The 16,073-nt window shown below is 36.7% G+C and overlaps 1 protein-coding gene across 22 annotated transcripts in view; it reads left to right on the plus strand.

Moving 5' to 3' along the window:
* PIKFYVE (phosphoinositide kinase, FYVE-type zinc finger containing) overlaps positions 1 to 16,073 on the plus strand; it is a 102,520-nt gene that overhangs the window by 22,324 nt on the left and 64,123 nt on the right. For 17 of the 22 annotated variants that reach the window (XR_004623600.1, XR_004623598.1, XR_004623593.1 and 14 more), the window contains 6 exons: positions 1,086 to 1,175; positions 5,756 to 5,894; positions 7,386 to 7,543; positions 8,977 to 9,088; positions 10,041 to 10,188; positions 10,730 to 10,897. Coding sequence is in view for 5 of the 22 variants with exons in the window: in XM_034655075.1 (XP_034510966.1) it covers positions 1,086 to 1,175; positions 5,756 to 5,894; positions 7,386 to 7,543; positions 8,977 to 9,088; positions 10,041 to 10,188; positions 10,730 to 10,897 (815 nt within the window). In the remaining 17 variants the exon portion in view is untranslated. Of the gene's footprint in view, positions 1 to 1,085; positions 1,176 to 5,755; positions 5,895 to 7,385; positions 7,544 to 8,976; positions 9,089 to 10,040; positions 10,189 to 10,729; positions 10,909 to 16,073 lie in introns of those variants that run through there. The other 5 variants (XR_004623606.1, XM_034655077.1, XR_004623604.1 and 2 more) reach the window with 4 other exon arrangements.

The raw sequence follows: 16,073 nt of genomic DNA on the forward strand, positions 1-16,073 counted from the left end.
ATAGGTAACCAATGAATTTAAATAGAAGTCAAGAATGAATTATAGCTACGTTCTACACGTATGAATCTCAGGGACATAATGTAGAGCAGAAAAGAAAGTCACACACATATACAGTGATTATTTATGAAGTTCAGAAGTACACAAAACAAACTCACTGTCTAGGTATACAGACGTGGTAAACTTAAAGAAAAGGCAGAGAATGATAAGTATAAAATTGACAATAGTAGTTTCATTGAGGGCCCAGAGGAGAATGGGTTTGGGTAGGGGAATACAGGCATTTCAGACTCAGTGCTAATGGTGCATTGGTATTTGTGGCATCATGATTCTTTATATATTACATGTATTTTGTAAATTTTAAAAATTGATTCTACATTTAATAGAACAATAAAAAAGTAAAGGGATTCTCAGTTCTTTGTTACTTTAGCTAGTAATGCCTTTTAGTTGCACCTGGCCTTATTGTGTGAGCCCAGAATTGGCAAGTGTCCTCTAATGAACTGGATTTGAAAGCTTCCTGTAGTTTAGATGTCAAAGGTAGAATAATTTTATTTCTGTGCTAATTGTTTCATGTTCATTCTCTTTTAGTTATCATATCTCTGGGATAGGCACTACTTGCTCCTTTTGACAGAACTTAAGGTTTAGGGAGATTAACTAATGGACCGAAGGTCATCCAGCTAGTAAGAGGGAGAGCCTGCACTTGGACCTAGGTCTGACTCTGCAGTGCTATTCCAGTGGGCTATGGGGACTGAGAATAAAATACTTGAACTCAGCATTTCCCCCCCAAATCACTTCAATTTTGTGTATATGATGGATGAAGGAGTTCTGTAAGAACCCATCCAACCAGTAGTTATTATTTTAAGGGCATACCATATACTTAATAAACTACCAGTCTTTTGGCAGTTGATGTAGTTAATACATAAACCGTGATTTCTACCTTAATTAATTAATTAGAAGAAAACCAAAGTGACCCATAATCTCATTATTGCAGGGAAAAACAGTCTGCTTTAGAATGTTAAAGCACTTCATTGAAATTGGATTTGCTTGTTACCGTCCCAAATCATCTCAGTATTTTTCTACTTTCTTTGTAGTTTGATTCATCCAGACTCCTCAAATACTCCTCTTCCAACAAGACTTGTATCTGTTCAAGAGGATGCTGGGAAATCTCCTGCTCGAAATAGGTAAAGTGCCAAATGAAAACTCCATATTCTGTATTTGATTTTTCTTTCTTTCATGGTAATGAGAAGAGCAAACAGATAAACATGGATTGATTATTTTACTTTCTTTACTCTAAAAGCTGAATTAAACTGTTGTTTTTCCTTTTGCTAGTCAGCTTTGGCTTGCATTCTCTTCAGTGTCTGTTTTCCAGTATTCTCCACTGGCTTCAGACAGTAGCTTTCTTCTAGCTTAGCAGATGGCCTTATTTTCTGTGTAGAGCGAAGAGAACAGCTAACAAATAGGCATTTCCTCAACTCTTACCACCACTTACCAACTTGATTATATTTAGAGCTCATCTTTTTTCTTTATGTCTTATCCAAGCTAATTCTCCATTTGTATTCTGGATCTCATCCTTTCTCATTTTTTATTAATTATCCTATTGATGTTTGTACCTTCTACCTCTCATTGCTGACTCCTTACCATCAGCATTTAAACAAACTCAGATCACCTATTAAAAACAAACAAAAATTTCTTCTTTATGTTTCTCTCTTTACCTGTATTCTCAATTATTTCTTTTCTCCTTAACCAAACTCCTTGAAATAGTTGCCTCTCTTTACCTGTATTCTCAATTATTTTTCTCCTTAACCAAACTCCTTGAAATAGTTGCCTCTCTTTACCTGTATTCTCAATTATTTCTTTTCTCCTTAACCAAATTCCTTGAAATAGTTGCCTGTAATCATTCTACACCTGCATACTTTCTCCTTTTTCAACTTACTAGATCTTACTGATGTCCACACCTCTTCACTGAAAATGCTTTCCTTTTTACAAGTTTAAGTGGTGAGTAAGTAGTTCTTAACCTGAAGAACTAGACATCTGAATGACCTTGGTTTAACATACTTTCAATTTATTCTTTCTACAAGTATTATTAAGTACCTAGAAACCAGGTATGTGTAATACAGCAGTGAATCAAACAAAAATTTAATGCACAAAAAAGCAATAAGGCATAGGGATAGAGATTGGCATTTTAAATAGTGTAGTCAGGGAAGACCTCACTAGGAAGGTGATATTTGAGCAAAGGCCTGAGGATATGAAGGAATGAGCCATGTGGACGTTTTGTAGAAGAGTGTACCAAGACAAAGGGAATAGCAAATTCTTAGAAGGACCGTAGTTGGCAAAGGGTAACAAGAGGTCCTGTGTACCTGGAGTAGAATGTTCTTATAATTACTTGTAGGACTTTGTCAGTTACTCTGGGTGAAGTGGGAAGCTACTAGAGAGTTTGAGTTTTTCAAAAACTTTTGAAATTATTTTGAAAAAATTTCAAGTTTGCAAAAATTTGCAAGAATAATGAATTTTAATATATTCTTTATTAAGGTTCACTAATTTACATTTTCCCATTTGCTTTGTTACTATTTATATAATAGAATTTTTCCTGAATCAGTTGATAATAAGTTGTATACATCAGGATCTTTTACTTTTTTTTAATTAATAAGCTTCATTTTTTAGAGCAGTTTTAGGCTTACAGCAAAATTGAGTATGAAGTACAGAGAATTCCTATACACCCCCTACCCTCATAACCTCCCCCATGATCAATATCCTGTATCAGAGTGGTACATTTATTACAGTTGATGAATAGCTGTTAACATGTTATCACCCTGCATTGATATATTATCACCCAAAGTCCGTAATTTACGTTAGGGTTCACTCTTGGTGATGTACATTCTGTGGTTGGGACGGATGTATGAGGATATGATATCCAGTGTTGTAGTATACTATACTTTCACTGCCTTAAAATTCTCTGTGCTCTGGGGTGCCTGCCTGGCTCAGTCGGTTAAGCATCTGACTCTTGATTTTGGCTCAGGTCATGATCTCAGGGCATGGGGTCTCTGTGCTCAGTGTGGAGTCAGCTTGCCCCTCTCCCTCTCCCTCTCCTTCCTGCCCTGTTCGTGCTCTCTCTCTCTCTCTGTCAAATAAATAAATAAAATTTTTAAAAAGAAAATTCTTTGTGCTCTCTTTATTCATTTCTCCCTCCCCCTCCCAACCCATGGCAACCACTGATCTTTTTACTGTCTCCATAGTTTTCCCTTTTCTAGAATGTCGTATAGTTGGACTCATTCAGAATGTAGCCTTTTCAGATTGGTTTCTTTCAATTATTAATATTCATTTAAGATTCCTCCATATCTTTTCATGGCTTGGTAACTCATTTCTTTTCAGCATTAAATCATATTCTATTATCTGGATATACCATAGTTTATCCACTTACCTACTGAAGGATATCTTGGTTATTTCCAAGTTTTGACAATATGAATAAGGCTGCTATAAACATCTGTGTGTAGGTTTTCTTGTGGTCATGTATTCAGTGCATCTGGATAAATACCAAGGAGTATGATTGCTGTATCATAGGTAAAAAGTATGATTAGTTTCATAAGAAATTGCCAAACTGTCTTCCAAAGTGGCTGCACCATTTTGGATTCTCTAAATGGAAGAAGAGGAATTGGAGATGGGAGTTGTGCTATAGTGAAGGGGGGAATGCTGCAAGGGGATGTGGAGTTAAGACAGTTTTTTAAAAGGTGGGATGAATTACAGTATTTCTGTTGGCAGTGAACAAATGGAGAAATAACTGCTAATTTACAGTGTAGTTCCATGTGTTTTGAATTAATGCTAAGATTGATGGTAAGTCTTTGGGAAAGGTATAATTTAATCAGTGAGTACTATCTCTAAATAAAATTTCAATGAGCATTCTTAATGCTAGGGTACTTGTTTGACTATTTGACAACAAATTTGACTAATTTTCCTTTGTTTTTGTTACTGCCATATCAGGATATGTGCAGGGATAGTTAGAATGTTAGAGAAGCAAAACACATGGATAATTCATTCATTGGAAAAGAGATTTTAATTAATGGAATAAGACATATAGTGGTGACTTTTCACTAAAAGAATATGGCAAGAAATAAATGATTATTTGAAAAATCTTGCTTATTTGGTTTCTCATAAGCTATTAAGAATGACTTTTTGGTAAACCTGTTACAAACCTGTGAATAATTTTTTAAATTTTTTTAAAGATTTATTTATTTTTTTTTTGGGGGGGGAGAGAGAGCATGCATGTGCACATGCATGCATGAGTTGGGGGAAGGGCAGAGGGAGAGAATCCTCAAGTAGACTCCCCACTGAGTGTGGAGCCTGCTGTGGGCCTGATCTCATGACCCATGAGATCATGACCTGAGCCAAAACCAAGAGTTGGATGCTCAACTGACTGAGCCACCCAGGCACCCCAAAATTATTTTAGAAGTATCTTTATCGTCATGCTAGGGAGAGCATAGTTTTTCAATTGACACCTGGTTTTGAATGGCAGCCTTGTTAGTTGAGTTACTTTAGACAAATTACTTAATCTCTGATTCTTGATTTCTTTATGTGTAGAATGGATTTAGTGGTGCCTATATCATATCATAGTATGCTGTTAGAATTAAGTGAGTTTAGTGTCTAACTCATTGTAGATACTTCTGCCTTTTTATCCTTTATATAGAAGCTGAAATTTGGTTTCATTTTTTTCTAAGTAGAAGCTAACTAAAATTTCTAGCTACAATTTTTTAATAAATGAAAGCTTGCTTTGTTTTATTGACATTCCACTTACAAGTCATTTATTTAGTAACTTTACCAAGAGGCAAAATTAAGGATATTATGTAAGTAATAATATAACAAGAGAGGAAACAAATTTTCACTCATTTTTTTATTCATCAAATTCAAAATATAATTGAGGACAACAATGCGGTTCTAATAAGAAGGAAGGAATTATTTTGGGGAATTATTTTGCTTAGTTGGGGTTCAAAGTTAATGTTTTCTCTTACCAGAACATTATAGATGTTCATCTAAAGAACATCTAAAGATTCTTCGTTCATTGGTTATGCAAAAACTATGTGGCCTGTGGGCCATAGTTTCCTGTCCCTGATAGGCAAGATTCTTTCTTTCTCTTTTTTTAAAAGATATTATTTATTTGAGAGACAGAGAGAGCGCGCGCGCACCTGCTTGTGCTTGCGGGGAGCAGGGGGAGTAGCAGAGGGAGAGGGAGAAGCAGGCTCCCCGCTGAGCAGAGAGCCTGAGGTGGGCCTCTATCCCAGGACCTTGATATCAGGACCTGAGCCAAAGGCAGATGCTTAACTGACTGAGCCACCCAGGGACCCCCTGCAAGATTATTTCTGCTTTTAATCTGTGATTCTTCATATTTGTCAGCAAAAACAACAAAACGAAACACTGGTTTTCAGCATTTTAGCAAGGAGAGTTTATATCTTTTTCCTTTGAAATATTAAATGGTAAATGAACTATATTTACCATTGCTTTCCTATAATCTTTCCATAGCGACTTACTTTACACTAATTCTGAAATAGTTTTAGACTAACATAGAAGTTGGACAATTTAGTATAGAGAATTTCTGGATATTCTTCTCTCAGCTTCTCCCAATGATGATATTCTACATAACCATCATAACTACGTTTAAAAGTACCCTTGATGTCAGCAAGTAAGCATTTATTTAAAAATGAATTTTCACTGTAATTTTATTTATTGATGAATAATTTACAACTGTGTTTTCACTTTTTGTTTTTATGTCCAGATCAGCTAGCATTACTAACTTGTCACTGGATCGATCTGGTTCTCCCATGGTATCTTCATATGAGACATCTGTCAGTCCCCAGGCTAACCGGACATATGTTAGGACAGAAACCACTGAGGATGAACGCAAAATTCTTCTGGTACTGGTCCAGTATCTTTGCTATTTTTGAGCATAAAGATTATGTATCTCACTGATTTTTCTTTTTAAGAAACCTACAAATAGCCAGTTAGCATAAAATTAATAGAGGAAGTAATTAGCTTAAGTTTTTATTAGGATCACCTAAGAAAGTGGTGAAGCATTTGGTGCTCTTATATTGCATTAATATTTTCTTGTTCCCTTTCATCTGGTAAGATAAGAATTCAGGCGCTTACATAGTAAGTGAGCTGAACTTTTAGTTAGGGCCCAGATTGTTTTTAAACTTTGAAACATGTTTCTCATACACATGGACTGCTTTGCATACCTTTCTACTATATGTTTATATGAGATAATCATCAGTTGTTTATTGAATTTATCTATGTGTAAAATATTGTGTTTAGTTCCGAGAGTGACTCAAAGAAATGGAAATTGGCTTCTGTCCTCGAGCTTAAAATTCATAAGGTAGAAAGGAGGCTGATGGGCAGGTCCTTAATAGTAAAAAAGTAATACTTTATTAATAAGAAATAGAAAGATCATTAGTGGTTATGGCTTTAAACTGAAAGGCTTGGCCTGGGCCTTGAAGAATGGAATGGATTTGGGTAGGCATTGAGGTAAACAAATCTTATTTAAAGGTGCGACAAGGTATAGAGGTGAAAATACGCATGACATTTTTCCATGCACCAAAGTCGGACTTATTAGTTAGGAGAGTTCGGGAGAGAGAGTAAGCTGAAGTGTGGGGGCAGTGAGAATGGAAGTTACTTGGGGTTACCTGGTGGGACATGGTGAGTTCAGCCTTTACAAGTTTAGATTGGAACCTGTAGGTGCTGAGCAATGTTGGAAGTTTTTTTGAGCAGGGAGTCATTCACTGAAGGCCTTCCTTTAGGAAGATTTCACCTGGCAGTTGGGTGTAGGTGACAAGGGTGGGAAGCTGCTGGAGTGGAGGCTACTGAGAAACAGATTGGTGTGATTGACTAAAATCTCCTCTCCCTTGCTCTGTCTCCAAAGAGGAGATTTTGTGATATTGTACTTAGATAACTAGGGGACTGATCATATGTGTCATTGACCGAAAAAAATTATTTGGGATAGTTGGTTTTTTTTCCTTTAAATATTTTATTTATTTGAGAGAGAGAGAGAGAGCACAAGCTGGGGAGGGTGGGGGGGAGCGGCAGAAGGAGTGGGAGTCTGACATGGGGTAGGATCCCAGGACCCTGAGATCATGACCTGAGCTGAAAGCCCCCCGCATAACTGACTGAGCCACTGAGGTGCCCTGGTATAGTTGGTTTTTAAGAGAAAAAGTTACATTTGCAGTTAGATGAGCTGAGTTCCAGCTGCTTCCCATGCACATGTCATTTCTATTAAATAGTATGAATTGGCTCTGACAAAGAAATCTGAATTGAATTTCCTTTTATGCATCTAAAAATCATGGAAGGAATCTGCAAAGGTATATAATAGCATCCTTCTCGAGAGTAATTATTTGCTCATAATGTGATTTCAGGACAGCGTTCAGTTAAAGGACCTGTGGAAGAAAATCTGCCATCACAGTAGTGGAATGGAGTTTCAGGATCACCGTTACTGGCTGAGAACGCATCCCAATTGCATTGTGGGAAAAGAATTAGTCAACTGGTTAATCCGAAATGGACACATTGCTACAAGGTAACGTGATCTTAAGAAAGACTTTTTGATATTATTTGTTTCTTTGGTTTTATTAAGGCCATAATGTCGTAGATATAAGGGCAGCAAATTTTGTGAATAGGGTACTGTTTGTTTCCTGTATTTGGTGCTTAGTGTGCTAATGATTCATCCCCCCTTCCTTCTGGGTTTTAACCAGTAGTGAATAGATGCAAGGAGTAAATGGGGTCACAGTTTACTTTATTTATTAAAAGCAGAAGTGTGCAGTAATTCCCCAACACAAAGCTTTTTGGTTGAGCGGGATGGGGGAATGTGGCTAGATATTAAGATCACAGTGGATTCTCCTGCTACTGTTCCCTAATCTGGACATTGCAACCTGGCCTATGGGATTGAGTTCTTAAATCACACCTGGAGTGTCCTTGCTCGCCTCAGAAATCATTTCTGACAAAGAGACAGACAGGTCCTATTGCCTTTCAAGGCAGCATGTCCCTAAGCTATTCTAGTTGATTAGATTAGCTACTCCTTTCCTGGGAAGAAACAAGTATGTAGGAAGAGAGAATAAAGGCTTTAGCAGTGAAGCCCTGGGGTCCTGTTTTGGCTATATTTCTTTTTAGTTTTGTGCTTTTACTCACGTTATTTAATCTCTTTGAGCCTTGGACCTCTTAGTTCCAATGTGAGAAGAATATATGGTCCTGTGAAGAAGCCAGGACGATGAAATGAAATAATATGGGCTAAAGTGCTTTATAAATTGTGAAATGCCATGAGTGCAATATGTTGTGTCTATTTCATGTGTATATGTATATGTCTATATTAAGTGTGTGTACGTTATTATTTTCTAAAGATTTATTTATTTGAAAGAGAGCAAGCATGAGCAGGGGGAGGGGCAGAGGGAGAGGCAGAGGGAGAGAGAAAGGAGAAGCAGCCTCTCCGCTGAGTAGGGAGCCCGATGCGGGACTCAATCCCAGGACCCTGAGATCATGACCTGAGGCGAACTTAACCGACTACGCTACCCAGGCACACCTTAAGTGTCTATATATTATTGTATATATATTAAGTTTCTATTTCATATATTTATGTATATATATCTGAAGTATTTCGTATTGTCTTCTCATCAAGACTGTAAGCTCCTTGAGGGCAGGAACCATGCTAGTCTCACCATTTTGTTTTACTCTAGTGAGGACAGCGGTATGCCTGCACTGAGCACTTGATACATGTTTGTTGTAAGTGAAATTAGGTTTTGGTAGGACTGCCTTACCAGCAGGTTCTCCTTTACTCTGGTATCTGGAAAAATCTTTTAATACAGCTTTAAGTGTTGCTTGTTTTACCCCTCACCTGTCGACGGAACATTTGTAATCCCAGCTGATTATAATGAAAGAGAATTCAGTTTGCGTCTCATCTTGTACCTGTGAAATTACCCTGACTTTTAAGAGTTTTTATTTTTGTTGGTCTTAATTCAGGGCACAAGCTATAGCCATCGGACAAGCGATGGTCGATGGGCGTTGGCTGGATTGCGTCAGTCATCATGACCAGCTGTTCAGGGACGAGTATGCGCTGTACAGACCGCTGCAGGTAGTTTTCCTTGTCACCGCTGGTTTCTTGTGAAGTCTTTCTTCGTTGGTGGGAATAAAAAGTTGTTGAATTAGTCAGAGATACATTTTCCTAACCCGTTTTCCCTGTTGTTTGAAAGTTAAAAACATTTTTACTTGGTAGGTAGGGGTGATGAAAAACCTATTGGAATCAGACAGTTCCGGTTGGTTTGTCTTTTCTTAAGCTGGGCTTCGTGGTATTATAGTTGCTTGTCATTTACCATTAATGGTTTTCAGTTTCACTATGTCTGTGTTTTCAGCACTTAGAGTACACATAATAAAATGATTGAAAAAATTTAGTATCACCAATGCAGTGTATTTTGACACATTAGCAGCATTAAATTGTACAACAGTGGTAAAACAATGGATATGTATATGTCTTTTTACTTTAATTAGGCAAATAGAAATCATTTAAAATAGAACTTTTAAAAAGATAAGCTTTCACTTTTGGTCTATGTTAATTTGATATATATATATACACATATACATATATAATGTTTAGGAATACCTTTGTAAACAGAAATTGGAAGCTCAAAGGTTAGAAAAGACAAATGACCAAAAAGACTGGTGTGGTGTTATTTGTTAAAATTTAACAGTTTTCCAGAATGTGTCCTAGAGTTGGCACAGGATTAGAATAAATTCTAAGCCAGGTTTACTCTCAGGACTAAAAAGGATGAAATGAAACACTGTAAAATCTGTAATGTCTTGCTCATAATAAGCTCCCTAAACCCACTGATGAATGGCAATTATAATTTTCAGAGTGGAATTGTCAGCATTGATGCTGGTATACAACTTAGTTTCTATTAATTTGCTTTTATGTAAATTTATTCGGTGGTTAGCTTTGTAGAAGTATTGGGCTAGAGTTTATTTGTAGCGTTGCCATTGAAAGTTGCCACTGAAAGTGAGTTATTTGGATCTTACCTTGATCGTTCCAGAGTACAGAATTTTCTGAGACCCCTTCTCCAGACAGTGACTCAGTGAACTCTGTGGAAGGACACTCTGAGCCATCCTGGTTTAAAGACATAAAGTTCGATGACAGTGACACGGAACAGATAGCTGAAGAAGGTGACGATAATTTGACTAGTGAGTTTAAGCTTTCTAACATTTTAATTTTTATGACTCATTACTGTGTATGTATGATAAAATGAGTGTTTTGTTTGTTTAATTGAAACAATTCTACTTTAAGTTCTATGGCACCAACTAAACGTAAACATCTGGTAGCAATCCTTGTTCTAGATACAGTATTTTCTTAAGAAACCAACTTGTTAGGCTACTGGCGTTTTCACATTTTGCCATAGTCTCTAGTTTGCAGCAGCTTAAAAATAACTCTGAGCTAATAATATCGCAGCAGACAACTTTCTCACCTCTTCACTACGATATCAGACTTTCTCTCTGCAGAACCTCCAATATATTTCTCCATCTTAAAAATTCATCTTATATTTAATGTGTTCCAATTTTATTAAGTCTCCACAGAAGTACATGAAAATACTGTATCCATTTTGGTAGTGCACATTGGGCTTGTCTATTAAAAGAACATTTTTCTCCTTTCCTCCAATACCCTGATGAAACCCATTTTTACTCCCCTCCTCTCCCTATATTTCTTTCCCCTCCCTGACACTAAAAGATTCTGCCAGTCCTAGCAAGCGCACATCAGTCAGCAGCTTCCAATCCACAGTGGACAGTGACTCAGCCGCTTCCATCAGCCTGAACGTGGAGCTGGACAACGTGAACTTCCATATCAAGAAGCCCTCCAAGTACCCACATGTGCCCCCTCACCCTGCTGACCAAAAAGGTAGGAGGTAGTCACCATCTGGAATCTGGGCACAGGCCGGAGAGCTGGGCCACTCGATCTCATGCCAGCCTGTCCTCCTGGCTTCCTCTGTCCCACATGGCGGAGGGGGTTCGGTGTGGGTCTTGTTCCCCCTTTTCCATTTTCCCCACACCGCCTCCCCACACTTTTTTTTGGTTGGTTCCTTTTATTTCTCGTTTTCTCCCTCAGTACCACCCCACCCAATTTAAAGCTTGTAGTCTTTAAAAGGAACTACATCTTTAAAAGGAACTACTACTACTGCTCTTTCCTTAGCGTAATGTGCAACTTCCAAGGTGGCATTTCTTTGCATTTATAACATGGATGTTCTGCTCTATTCATTTCTCTTTCTTTATTTAACATTTTAAAGCCTATTTGCTTATGCTATTAACCAGTAACGTAGTATTTCACTAAACCTTTTCAGGTGCTTGAACTATATTAGGGGGAAAACACACAATCCAAAACATCTTTCTCCTATGATTTAAAATGTTTGTTATGGAAAGAACAGACTGAAGATACACATTTCTTTCCTGGTACCATTGTATTTTTTTCTGTGGTTTCTAACCATGATGAAGCTTCTCACGGATGTTTGTCTGCAGGGAAGGATCGTGTCGATCAGACTCTCACGTGTATTCCCAGGCCACGCAGTAGTTATATTTTCCATTGTTAATAAATAAAATACCATTCTTGTGTCCACCTCAAAAAAAAAATGCTTGTGATGTATATGCCATACTTATAGAAAATGTTTCTTCTCTGAGTAATACAAATTGAGTTTGTTAATTTTAATTGTCTTTTTTGAGGGTTTATTCTACTGACTCAAAAATAATTGTGGCCATATTCTGAAGACATTTGGTATAAAAGGAAAAATAAGATAAATCTTTGCTAAAATCCAGTATAGCAATATATAAAAAATGAAATGCTTTTTAAAAAATGGATGTTGAAGTTTACTCTGTTGGATATAACTAAAAGCCAAATTAAATCTTAGCCCTAAAGAGGCATTATGTAAAAGTAAGTAAAAAATACATAAGTAAATAAGTAATTGTGAGATTTCATTATGTTGTAGTAGCTAAAAAATCATTATAAAGATGAAACCATTTATTCCATGGTTTCACCTGGAGTTTGGATTTTTAACATTTAGCTCTCTAAAGTTGAATTGTTTTCTTAGATTGGAAATGCTTGTCTAATGCCTTGCTACTTTCTATTTTGAGTCTAAAAATGTGGTCAGAAAAGAAAAGCTTTTGAACCTAAACATCTATTCGAAAATAATTGGAAACAAACTCCCATTTCTATAACAGATTTCTAATGGTTGTCAATATTAACCATTATCCCCAAGATGTGGTAAAAAAGTTTTTAAGGGTTATAGTAATAGGGGGAAAAAAAAGAGAGGCAAACCATAGAACAGACTTAACGATAGAGAACAATCCGAGGGGTGCTGGAGGGGATGTGGGCAGTTGATGTGCTAAGTGGGGGATGGGTATCAGGGAGGGCACTTGTGATGAGCACTGGGTGTTATATGTAAATGATGAATCACTAAATTCTACTCCTGAAATTAATGTTACACTCTGTGTTAATTAATTGGAATTTAAATTAAAAATTGAAACAACAACAAAAAGTTATAGTAATAAAAAGGTATATTTTATTAAAAAATAGAAATTTAGAGAGGATGCAGTAAAAGAGGAGACTTGACTAGTGTTGAACATGAGTAAGATACATATCTTTATGGGAATCCTCAAAACAAATTGTAAGCATGGTGGAGAACATTTGGGTGAGTATGAAAGGACAGTGAAGTAGACATGACATTTGGGCGAGATGAACTTTAGTCTGGTCCCCTGGTGCATATTGGGTGATGTTTTTGTAATAGAAATAACAGATGGGGGTCAGAGGTGGCATCTGTTTTGATGGAGGGTATCTGTCCTTTGGAGGTGTGTTGGCAATGCACTTTCGTTTTGCTGAAAGTAGAGCATGAAATACCTTTTTGACGTGATGATTTCATGTCTTCGAAGGTTAGGAAATTGTGAAAACCGTGAAGAAGGTGACCTGTCATCATAGTATTCATAATAGCAAAAGATGGACTGCTGAGCACAGTCGGGCAATTTGCTTTAGGGTGCCTGACTTCATAATGTGGGGAGAGGAATGGAATAGGAAGCTTCAATACTGACATTTGTACAGTACAACCTCAAATTAAAGGGGAAGCATCTGCAGTTAAAAAAATCAGCATGAGGTTTCTGCAACTTCTCTGCTCTCAGCCCTTTAAAAAGATTGTCTACAGAAGTTGTGAGAATTAACTTTTGTATGAGGATGAATCTGAAAGGGGGGCTAGCACTTAAAAACAATGACAGGCTAGCAGAAGTCCAGATTGCACTGATGGATGGAGTAAATGCCAAGGACAACTGAGAAAAAGATTTTTTAAATTGTGGCACAAAGAAAGAAAATTAGTGTAATAATATGGGGAAGGTGATGTAATATTAATTGAATCTTCTCCCCCTCGCCCCATCAAGATAATTTTATCAGGAAAGAACATATATGGTTAAAAGGAAAGTAAAGTCCAAGATAATGAAAGGAAATTAAAGAATACCTGATTATTTTAAATAAGTCTTTTGCCAGGTTCAGGTAAAATATATACCAGATTATTGAAAGAATTTAGAGCTGTGATCATGGGGCCAGAGTTTGTTATTTTTGGAGAATTATGGAGAAAAAGAGGGGGTTCAGATGATTATAGTGACAGAGGCATTAAAATTTTGTAAAAAATAAGTTCTTGATTTAACATTGAAAGTTGGCAAAATTGTAGAAAAAAATCAAGAGGATGTACTGTGATCTTTAGAAAAGAGATTGGTAGTGACTGGGCACCGGTGTTGGTTAACTAAAATAAATCTCACAACAATCCCATTTCGTTCTTATGGTGGTTTGAGATGGTTAGCTCAGGAGACTGTGCTAGATACTGTTGTCTGTTATGTTAATAAGACATCTAATGGTCTCAATAACCTTGTGGAGGTTTTCTGTATGCTCGAAAATCATTACACACACACACACACACACACAGGACAGTTTCACCCTTGAAATATGTTAAAGAGGGAGTTATAGGCTGTAGTTATATATACCTTTTAAAAGCACAGGCTCTGGAGTCTCTCTGAGTCTCTCTATGAAAAACACACATAAAGACATTAGTGTGTTTGGCAAATGTAAGAACTTAGCGATGTCACTATTAATATAACATGTGGATTTGTACTTTGTGTAATGGTTGTGCCAAATATTGAAAGAGTAACCCGATAGCAACAGGAAAGAGATGCTCATAGGTTATGCTGTAGGGCATATAGGTCCTGTGCAACCTTGAGAGTCTAAAATTTAAGTCCTCTATAAATCCCTTGATAAATGTTTCTGGCTTTCACAGTTCTCTCCTATTAGATTTTAGCATAGTAACAAGAATTTGTTCTTTTTCTGTTTTTCTTGTGAAGTTGAAGTACAATAATGTATTTTTTCTGCATTGTAGTTAAGATTAACACTGATTACCAGAAAGTAAAGATTGTCAGAGTGAACTGGTAGTGAGGTGAAAGCGTAATACACTCCTCTGCCTCTGGTTTTCCTTCCTTTTAGAATGTAAATGGGAATGGGTGGTTTTTATCTTTCCATTGAAGTTAAAGGTAATATTTATAAAATATTTTCATAGGAATCATCCTTTATCTTCTAAGGCTGAGGAAATTTGGATTTCTGAAATTGATTGACTTATCTGTACTTAAAATAAATCTGGTATTATTTATCTTATGTAAGCAAACCCCTCATTTTCATGAACTTGTAAAACTGGAACATTGTGATCTTCTTTTTGATGAGTTTTTCACTATTGGTAAAACTTGGAGAGTCGTACCATTAAAATACATTCTGTTATGTGTTGCAAGCAGGATTCTGAACCATTCTGGACAAGTTAGTGAGTAGAACCTAAAGAAGTGAAAATCATAGCTTCCATAAGCTTCTAGATCTAACTTCCCATTTACAGAAAAACCTATAGGAGCAAGTTAAACGATCCAGAAAATGCGAAATTCCACAAGATGTTTGGGCTGGATTCTTTCAAAATTCAGTATCGTGACAAAGTAAAAAGGTAGGGGGTTTGCTTTGGACCGAAAGAGAATGAAGGCAATACAATGTATGAACCTTATTGGATCCAGGTTTAAGGCAAAAAATTTATTAAAGCATTTGGGGGCAGTTAGATAAATTTGAAGAATATGCACTAATTTCATCATATTAAGACTGTCAATTTCCTTTTTATTTTTTTTTGAAGGCATTATCAATTTTCTTAAGTATGTAAATGGTATTATGGCTATAGAGAAGAATGCCCTTGTTTAAAGTAAGAGATGTATGCTGAAGTATTAGTGGTCAAATGTCATGATGTGTGTAACTTCAAATGTTTGGGGGGAAATTCATATATATATATATATGTAGAGAGAAATCAGATATGGAACGTTAACAGTTGTTAAATCTAGGGGAAGGGTTAATAGGGTTTTCTGTATGCTCGAAAATCATTACACACACACACACACACACACACAAACATACTTAATCTTTTTTTTTTTTTTAAAGATTTTATTTATTCATTTGACAGAGATAGAGACAGCCAGCGAGAGACAGAACACAAGCAGGGGGAGTGGGAGAGGGAGAAGCAGGCCTCCAGCGGAGGAGCCTGACGTGGGGCTCGATCCTAGAACTCCGGGATCACGCCCTGAGCTGAAGGCAGACGCTTAACGACTGAGCCACCTGGGCGCCCCTTAACCTTTAGTATGAGAAGTAAAGCTTGTAAAGCCAATATGTTAGTTGAACAAACAGTTGGCATTATTCATTTCTGTGCAGGAGGTGTAGAAATAAAGTATAGCATCTATTTCTATTTGTCCATGTACTTGTTTTATTGTATTTGGCATGGTACACTTTGAATTTCCAATGTAAACTTTTTCTCTGCTTTCTTGTTGAAAGGATGAGCATATTGGCTTATAAGCATAGCAACTTCTGAAGCTCATTTGTTATAAGTGAAGTCTACTTGGAAAGAATTTTGTGCAGAACCTTTATTTTAAAAGGCTAAAAATATACTGTGGTTTTGTTTGCATAGTAGAAAGAACCTCACTTGAGCTATGCTTGGTCACGGATGCAAAGAAAAGTTCATGGGGAAGTAAAGAATAAG

Source organism: Ailuropoda melanoleuca, chromosome 2 (assembly GCF_002007445.2).
Source record: "Ailuropoda melanoleuca isolate Jingjing chromosome 2, ASM200744v2, whole genome shotgun sequence".
Taxonomy (NCBI): Eukaryota; Metazoa; Chordata; class Mammalia; order Carnivora; family Ursidae; genus Ailuropoda; species Ailuropoda melanoleuca.